The 9,364-nt window shown below is 29.8% G+C and overlaps 2 protein-coding genes across 2 annotated transcripts; both read right to left on the reverse strand.

Annotated features, from left to right (window-relative positions):
- Positions 1-618: 618 nt before the first annotated feature.
- LOC108558871 (putative uncharacterized protein DDB_G0285119) lies at positions 619-2,836 on the reverse strand. Its single transcript, XM_017915906.1, has 12 exons — positions 2,593-2,836; positions 2,281-2,538; positions 2,052-2,221; positions 1,886-1,995; positions 1,758-1,827; positions 1,425-1,705; positions 1,322-1,372; positions 1,167-1,265; positions 987-1,115; positions 890-928; positions 766-831; positions 619-700 (listed from the first exon to the last, which is right to left on the reverse strand). Exons 1-12 carry the CDS (start codon positions 2,663-2,665, stop codon positions 682-684), a joined length of 1,365 nt encoding a protein of 454 aa, XP_017771395.1. The 5' UTR covers positions 2,666-2,836; the 3' UTR covers positions 619-681.
- An 809-nt stretch (positions 2,837-3,645) lies between these two features.
- On the reverse strand, positions 3,646-4,516 carry LOC108558873 (intraflagellar transport protein 22 homolog). Its single transcript, XM_017915908.1, has 4 exons — positions 4,395-4,516; positions 4,146-4,318; positions 3,896-4,086; positions 3,646-3,826 (listed from the first exon to the last, which is right to left on the reverse strand). Exons 1-4 carry the CDS (start codon positions 4,443-4,445, stop codon positions 3,708-3,710), a joined length of 534 nt encoding a protein of 177 aa, XP_017771397.1. The 5' UTR covers positions 4,446-4,516; the 3' UTR covers positions 3,646-3,707.
- Between the last annotated feature and the right edge of the window lie 4,848 nt (positions 4,517-9,364).

A 9,364-nucleotide genomic window follows, 5' to 3' on the forward strand; every position in this document is an offset into this window, starting at 1 on the left:
GTTTCTCGAGTAGTTTCGTTTCGTGTAACTTGAATGGAAAGTAAACGTCTTGGCTGAATCTCGGATTCGTTGTAAATAGTGTGCGTGATAATCCCCGAGCCGCTGGTAGTAGTGCGCGTTTATTTTCCAAATGGTTTACACGATGCGATCGCTATAAACATTAAATTTATAAACGTATGAATAACTCGTTCGGTCTTCGTTGATTGTGTTACAAAGAAAAGTCCGTATGGATTTCGATATGCGACATAATATAAATATATAAATAACAAAAAAAAAATAATGATGTCGTCTATTGTTTTCATTCTACTTTTAATTTATTATTAATTAATAAATGGTATTGTTGATTGAGAGGTATGGAGTAACAAATAAAACAAAACAAAAATAGTGGTGATTCTGATTTATCCTATGTTCTTTAATCTTCTTCGTTCAAACTATGGTGACAGAAATAGCATCAAAATCGGATAGGATAATGATGTTAATAATAAAAAAAAACGTTCAATAATAATCTCAATATGTATATTTCACCTTTTAAAGGTAACACTTTTGGAGGAATATTTTCAATCAATATTATAAATCTTCTGCATTGAAAAAAATAAATAAAATGTTATTATCATATATAAAAAAATATTGTTAATTTCATAACTTCTTCGATAAATTAAATGAAACTTAATATAAACAGTTCTATGGTCTTCTCATTCGGCTGAAACGTAAAATAACAAAACATTAGTAAGACGTTAAATCGATTCATAATAAAAGCAAACTCACGAGTTTAATGAAGGTTCTTTCATACTTTTTGGAGCGGCATTCCTCTTTGGTCGCGTATTGATTGATCTGAAATTATATATTTTTGTATTAGTTAAAACTAAAATTCATTTCAATAATCACTTACATTTCATCGGCTTGTGAATCTTTCGTCGAATTTATGGAACTGACGAGAAAAAAATGTTAATTGTATGAGGGTAGAGTTCGCAGTTTAGAATACGTACCTGGATGCTCTTTCCGATTTGCTTTTCGTTGTTTTCAGAACTTTCCTCTTACCAGCAGAGCTTTTTAAATTAGTTTTGCTTAAATGCGTATTGCTCTCAATTAGCGTGGATTCATCGGAATCGTCGTCGCTGTAAAATAATTCAGAGTTAGATATATAAATTACATTGAGAAAGTCTTACCTTTTGCTATAAGTATTTCCATTCGAAATGGCAGAAATAAGAGGTAACGGTAATCGAGTCAACATCACTTTACAATTGTCTATGTTGCTATTTGTATTCCTAAAATAAAGTAACGTTATTATATAAAAGTAAGTATGATTTAAGATTGAACTCACCTTTTCGATAAATCAGTCATTTTATTGGATTCAAATTTGTACGGTGTAGATCTGAAAATTTTCGTTTTAATAAATGAATTACATTATAAAGTGATGGACTTACGTTGATTGAAGGGATGGGTTAAAGGTTTCTTCCAGTTGTTTGCTTGCAACATTTTTCCTTCTAGCTGGAGTCGTTGATGCTGTAATTGATGTATCACTATTCGTCACTGAGAGACTCACTTCAGAGCTTCCAAAGTTATTGCTCAGACTTGAATTTAAACTAGACATGCTGAATGGTGATTTGTTCATATTCAGCTTCTTATTCCTACGTGTGATGAGTGGTGAACTGTTACGTTTTCTGCTCGTCATATTTTCGTGGAGAGGCGACAAATGTTGAGAGATCTAAAATTGCGGAATGATTATAGAAGAAATTGAATATGTTGCTAAACTTTACATTAGTACTTGATGGATGCACAATAGTTTGACTAAGATTATCCTCATCAATTTCCTGCACTGTTGTTAAGCTAAAACAAAATTGATTGATCAATAATAAGATTAATAACTATGTTGATTTAGAATTACTTGGGGTGTTCACTACAATCATTTTGGTTGGGGTCATTATTTTCTAAATCGTCGTTTTGGGGAGAATTACTGTTTTCTGGTTCTTCTACTAATTGGTCCATGGGTGTTATCTAGCAAATTCAATGAGATCAATCAAGATAAACAGTCCAATTAGACTAAAACTTACATTCACTAAGCTACTGTTGATTTCTTCGTCTCTGCCCCTCCTTTGCAAGTCCTCATTCAAATTATCAATGTTACATCTTCTCAGTGTAACTGTGGGGTTCATTAGAAAATGATCACTAACCATACGTCGAGATGAATTCTGCTTATGGTTTGGATTCTCTGTTTCAATTACTAAAATTTCAATTATCATAAACAATTCTATTATTATTATTATTATGAAGTAGATTTACCTGAAGATTCAGTAACCACTTTTGTGTCATTCATAATCTTAATAATAACTTCACTCAATCTTCCTATCATTGTCAATGCTTCAATAGCATCTCCATTGATGTTCTTGAGGGCATGCATTAGATTACGGTTAGTCAATAGCTGAGACACACTCTGATCATACAAAGAAGAGTTTTTCATCCGTAGATTATTAAACTCTGATTTCATGTCACCCAAAGCTTTTGCAAGCTCGCGGTTTTTAGTTCTCAAATATGTGTTTTCTGCAAAATCAAAATCAATTATCTTTAGATCATTTCAAATTTAACCAAACAAACCTTCACTGAGAAAATCCATGTTTGTTGTGTTTATTGTGGTGCTGCTGCACGCTGTTCGAGATACTTTAGGCATTTTATCACAAATCTGTCTTACGTTCTCTTCTTGAAATCCTTATTTAAAACAATCTTTGAAGTATTTTCACACCAGTTTATATCCTATGGCATATTATTGTTCATTAGTCAACGGTTTTTCACTGTTCAACAACTATCAAAACACAAACTGTTGAATTGACGCCAAAGTCAATTTTACTGCCAACATAATAGCAAGAAAATGTTTACAGATTACGCCATATTATCTTTTCAACGGTCGTTATTGGTCGTTATTCTTATATAACATGTAACCTACTATGGTTGCCTGTATCACGAAAATCTGATACGAAAGTTCGTTGGTTCGATTCCCAATAACCAATAAAATTCGTGGCGGCTAGGGCTAGAAATAGGGCCGAAATCTAACCTTTGTAACTTAGTAGATTATAGTTTTAAAGTTGTTTATTTAATGAATATTTAATAGTAATTAAGATAAGACTTCTTCTCTTCAGTAAAAATGATTATTTATATATATATAACAAATAAAGTCCTTGCTTTTTTTTTATTAATATTAATTTTCCATGTATTGCCAACGTACAACAATTATGTAAACACATCATTTTTTTTTAGGTTAGGTTATGAAAGGTTAGGAATAACAATTTTTAATTTTTACTTCTTATTAATAACAATAATCTTTTTGCTATAATAAACAAATAAAATTAAACATTTTCATACAATAATAGGAAAACAAAAAAGTTAACTGCTGCAAAGATGGATGGACCATAGGTCATATTGTATAATTTAACCCAGTGATTCCAATTGTCTTTCGACGATTAAAACTGTTTGATGCAACTAATGTAAATTGAAGCTAGATGTATTTTTAACAGTATGTAACCTGGAAAGGGTTAAACGTCATATTAAAATACAATAGTAACGTTTCTTTTATGACATCTTTATGAAAGTTTCATTAATATTATGTAGAAATTAGAAATTATTATATTTTCACAAAGTTTGTTTTCTTCATCTTAAAAACAGTTATATCGTATAGTTGTAGTTTACAGAGAATATTGAACTTTGCGAAAACTTGTTTATTTATTGGTGAGGTTGTTAGCTACGGAGACAATGTACTTGGCAAACTCTTGTCGAAACTTTTCGGCGTTGTTTTCCAGGTTGACGTTGATCTGAGAGATTTTATTGAAGACCTGAGCTACGGAGGGAGAGAGAGAGAGTAGAATTAGAGACTTCGGTCGCTTCGCAACGGCCATCATATATTTACGTAATTTCGCCGAATTATCCGCTGGAGAGTTCAGTGTGCAAACTAAACATGCCCTTAAGCTGAGGCCCTGCTGACTGACGAAGTAATTGTGCATGTAATCCAGTTTCTTTCCGTAATCTTCGTCCTCATTTGAATACGCAAAGACGACGCCGTCGGCGTTTTTCCTCCAAAACGGCCAAAACGAAACGCATCTGGAAAATTAAACAGACAAAAAGAGAAAATCAAGTTTAAGGAAAAAAGAAGGGACAACTTCTCGTTTCCGCTCGTGTCCCATAACTGCACGTCCACATTACTCTTAGTCCCATTAACATCCACATCGTGCAGATCGTATTCCAAAATCCGGAGTGAATCCGTCGGTCTCATTGAATCCGGCACTTCCAGACTCATATCGGCTAAGAAATTTGCTATACTCGACTTTCCGGCCTGTTGTCAATTATAAAAAAAAAGAAAGAGAAAAAATTGTGCGATTGAAAACGAAAATGGAATAATAGAAACTCACATTTCTCGTTCCGATGATTAATATCTTCACATTCAATTGATTGCTCTTCATTCTGGATTTATGTTGGGTCCGAGTGAAGGACGCCGGAATTGAAATGGCATTTGAAAAGATAATAATGGACGATGGCGTACATTTGTTTTCATTTATGGATTCGTTTCCATGGTGATTCCATCGATTCCAACGAAAAAAAAAAACATACAGAAGCTGATGAAGAAGTGGAGCGGAGTGTAAAAAGGTGGCGGTTGTGGTTCGCACTACTTCCTAACCGATTGTCATTACTGCTACATATTATATAGGGGGAGTCCAGATCTCCTCCAATAAATCAAATTACGACGCGTTTCGGCTTTATATCTCAATTCCCTCGAGGCGAACCGATATTTCTTTGAATTCCATATGATCTTTCCAATATTTATTTAGCAACATCTTCGATAAGGGTCATACCTTTAACATTCAATTTAATTATAAACAAGGATAGATTCATCATAAATGTATTAACTTTGAATTTGTTTTTATATTGAAATCTAGGGCAGCTTATGTCAACATAATCTGACATTTAAAGAATTAAATTTAATAAGAAAAAAACATGTTGTCACAGCGTTAAAGAAGACATGTAAAGGTTAGTTAAACTTATTTAAATATACTAATTACTAAATATACAATGTAATTACGACATTAATGAATGTTTTAACTTTTGAAAACTTACGAAATGTAATTAGAACTTTCATCAAATTGTGAAAAATACTAATCAAATAAAACAATTTCTTATAGTAATTACATATACGTGTGAAGTACAAATACTGTTTTTCCTACTTAAGTTGCGTTTTCACTAAGTTTAATAATTGTGAACAAAATTATTTATTATTTACAAGAGTATTGTATTTTGTTAACAAGTGTACCAACTCAAAAAAATCACTTACACACGTAAAAGTGTAGGTAGAAACAGAAATTGTAATTAATTTTTGTAATAAACTACATTTATTTTTAAAAGAATTTGATAAATTTGTATAGCAATATGTTAAAAAGTAGATGAAAATATTGAAACAAATCTTAGAATCAAAGTTATTATTTGAATTTGGATTTTTCGTTAGCAATATTAATATGAGAAGAATTGTACACGTTATTGTTACTAGATGTCGCTTCAAGTGTCGATTTGTTGAAATATGTTTCACTACTGAATATTGTACAACTTACGCTAAGTTAAGCAAGGTTTATAGTACGTACCTGGATGGGTGATCGATGTCCTTTGCTAATTGTTACAAAACAAGTAGATTTCCATTTGGCAGAGATAAAAAAAAACCTATAAATTATGAAAAGAAAATGGGAAATGGTTGAAAAGTAAGAAAAGACAAGTCCAGTTATTTTTTTAGTTATTTTATTACACCAACAATCAATTGATAATATATTCAATAAGTTTTTTTTTTTCATTATTTTATTATATTCTGTTTTGTTCATTTCTCTTCATCATTCATAATAACAAAAGTTACCCTTAATAATAGACTTTAAATAAAAAATAATAATAATAATAATCCTAAACATAATAATTAATAATTAATTAAACATAATAATAATAATAATGGAAGCATATTCTTAAGAAATTTCAATGTGAAGCTGATTATACAAAACGAAAACAAATGAGGAAAAATAATAATAAAAATAAAAGACATGTATGTACTTAAATTAAAACCCTTCAAAGCTTCAGTTAGTGTTTGCGCTATATAAATATGTACATTAAAGAATTAAACAAAGTAATAATAATAATGAACAAAGAAAAAAAAAAGAAATAATGTCACCGAATTAATAAAGAAAACATATTTATAATAATTATATATAAAAACAAACAAATATTTAAGAAATTAAAAAATTATATATAATAATATAAATATATACATTACAAATGGCTTTCATTACATATTCTAAAGATTCATTTTGCGTGTTTTTTTTCATACGTATGTTCCTTCTATGTCCATTGAAGTAATCCTGTTTTACTTCTTCTTATATAATTCTGTTATTCATTAAGCAAAGTCATAGAGGCTTCAATTAAATTAAATTAAATATATTTATAATATATAATATATGTATTTTCTATTACTTTGATATGTCTATATGTTCTGTTTTCACTTGTAAATTCATTATGTCGCAGTACATATATGTACAAATATTTCTTAAATGTTGATACAATTTTGACCGTTGCTGCGCTGACGCCTTTACACCCGATATACACACATACTTACATTCATATACATTTATATATATATATTTATAATAATTACTTTAATTAGGCTAAGTTTAAAATATAATCAAAAATATTTCATTTCTATTCCCTGATTTGTTCTTTTGTTGTTGTTTGTTTAGGTTTGTCAATATAGATATATATCATTTGAGTTCGCGCGCCAACCGTCAAAATTGTTTTGGTTTCATGCTAAGAACTTATTCCTCTTGTTATTTTCCTCCATTTTTAGTCGAACGCTAAGATGATGGCACTATGACTTTGTTTGTTATTGTGTTTCTTTTTTCCTCTCTCTCGGAAAACCGGATTCGCGAAATCGATAGAATAGGAATTACAATAATAATAATAATAAAAATATATCAATAGAGAAGCATATCTAAAGCTAACGTTTCACGTTGTTTATTTCCTTATTTATTTTATTTTTTGTTCCTTAAATCCTAATACGATACTATCATAAGTACATCTGAAAAGGTTGGCTGAGTATTGAGGTATATATCAGTAATTTATTATTATTTTCATTTTTTCTCTTCTTTTTTTTTAATATATATATTTTCATATTTTTTACGCTTGTAAGTGTAAAAAATTGGTTGTGTTGTACTGTATCAAAGGCATCTTGTTGCAAACATGTGAATGAACAAAAAACATATTGGGGGTTTTCTTTAGATTTTCTTTTTCTCTGGGATGAGGGGAGGAAGGGTCTCGTTTCTCAACAACACGGGAGCAATCTGAATTATCATATCATCATCATCGTTATCAACACATCGTCTTCATCGTTAACATCATCGTCATCATCATCATAAAACACTAGCCTCTTGCACATGAAAAGTCAACTGCTGAAACTGTTTTTTTTTATTTAATTTTTAAACTAGCGACAGAAAACGAAACAGAATCAATGAAGGAAACAACCAAACCGAAAGGAAAATAGTAAAGTATATAAAGATAAATATTAACAACACCAACGACGAGAAACGCGAACGTGGGGGTGGGCAAAAGAAAACAACGCGAATTGCTTTCTGCCGAGTTTCCCTGCTCTGAGTTTGGCTTTCGATTAAAGTACACAGACAATCATTACAGACACTATTCTACTTCACGCCAAAAAAAAATTGTAAATAAATTATAACCAAAACCAAAAACGTTCTTGAATAATTTCTGATAAGTTTAAAAAATCTACTGGAGCTTCAATTTCGATAAAGATCAAAAAACGTAGAAAGATAAAGTTTCTTCTTTTAATTACTATTAATTTATATCTTCTTTACAAAATATCCTAAACGTCTACCATTAGGTACAAATTTCCAATTTCTTTTAATACTGTTTTCTATTTCCGTTTCATTCATTCATCATTTTGTCTCGTAAATATATATAAATAATTTAAATTTTCTTAAAGGTTTCTTTTTTTTTTTCATTGGCATGAATAGATATGCAATTTCCATATTTTTACTCCATCTTTTTCTTTTATATTTAACAATCCACCAAGTCTTAAAAAACATCTAATTTCGCTCCGTTAGGGAAAGACACGGACGTTCTGCTGGATGTGACGATTCTCGAGGGTTTTTTAGCGAATTATGACTAGTAAATTTCTTTTAATTAAGATTTAATAAAAGCAGCGCGCCAACGAAACAAATGTACAATAGAAACAAAGTTTTAAAATTAAATAACGAATTAATTTTTTTTTATATAATTTATAAAAGAAACAAGACGCGCGCTGCTCGTTAAAAATTGCATTAGTTTCTTTTGTTCTTTAAATAAAAAAAAAACTATCGCTCCCTCGTCATCATCATCCGACGACTCGATAAATCCGCGTTCTTTCCGCGGAGGACGAAAACCTAACTACGCCTTAAATTTAAAAAGAACATTTTCAATGTTTCCAAATTTAATAAATTCTTTGTATTTCAATAATGGCACGAATTATAAAGTAAAAAATATATTAATTTTCAATATTTTTTTTTTGTTTTTTTTTTACTCGGGGAGGAAAATGTGGAAAATCTAAAATAATTTTCTTTGGTTCGACCGTATCACAAAAAAAAAGTAATCAACAAAACAATTAATATAATAATCTTACCGCGCAAACGAAATATGCGGCAATTTAGTAAAACATAATTTAAACCTAATCAGACGAGAAAAATGATTAAAGTCATTAAAAATATTATAAGTCAAAAACAATGATTTCTTCGTTTGTTGTTGGTTTGTCGTTTCTGCAGCCAAAACGAAATCGGATTTTACCCCAATCCGCGCCCAGATCAAAAAAGAAAAAAAAAACAAACAACGTAGATTCCGTTTTCAGTCTTCAGAGCTAAAACTGAACTAAGATTTGCGATTCAAAACGAAATTATTCTGTTGTTGTTTTCGAAGTTTAACAATCGAATTTTTGTAAATTAAATAAATTAAAAATTATGTAATAAAGAACGAGCGTTTGAAAATGTGTGCCGGAATCTGAACGAAAAAGTAAGTAAATGAACGGTTTACTTGGCACATATTATTTTTTTTTCTTCTTTCTATTAAATATATATATAATATTAGTTATTATGTACAATATGATATTTTTTGTGTTTTTTTTTATAATATTATTTTTTTTGTTTGCAAAAGTTTCATCTCTTGTTCATTCGCATTTTTTTTTTCTTTGTTTCACATTCATTTTTTTTCTTCTTTTATATAATAATTAAACCCTGGAAAGATATGTGTACTTGTCGCTAGTGCACAAGTTATCATCGAGTGAACATAAATACATACAATTTTTTTTTTGTCA

Source organism: Nicrophorus vespilloides, unplaced genomic scaffold, assembly GCF_001412225.1.
Source record: "Nicrophorus vespilloides isolate i.1.1-1 unplaced genomic scaffold, Nicve_v1.0, whole genome shotgun sequence".
Taxonomy (NCBI): Eukaryota; Metazoa; Arthropoda; class Insecta; order Coleoptera; family Silphidae; genus Nicrophorus; species Nicrophorus vespilloides.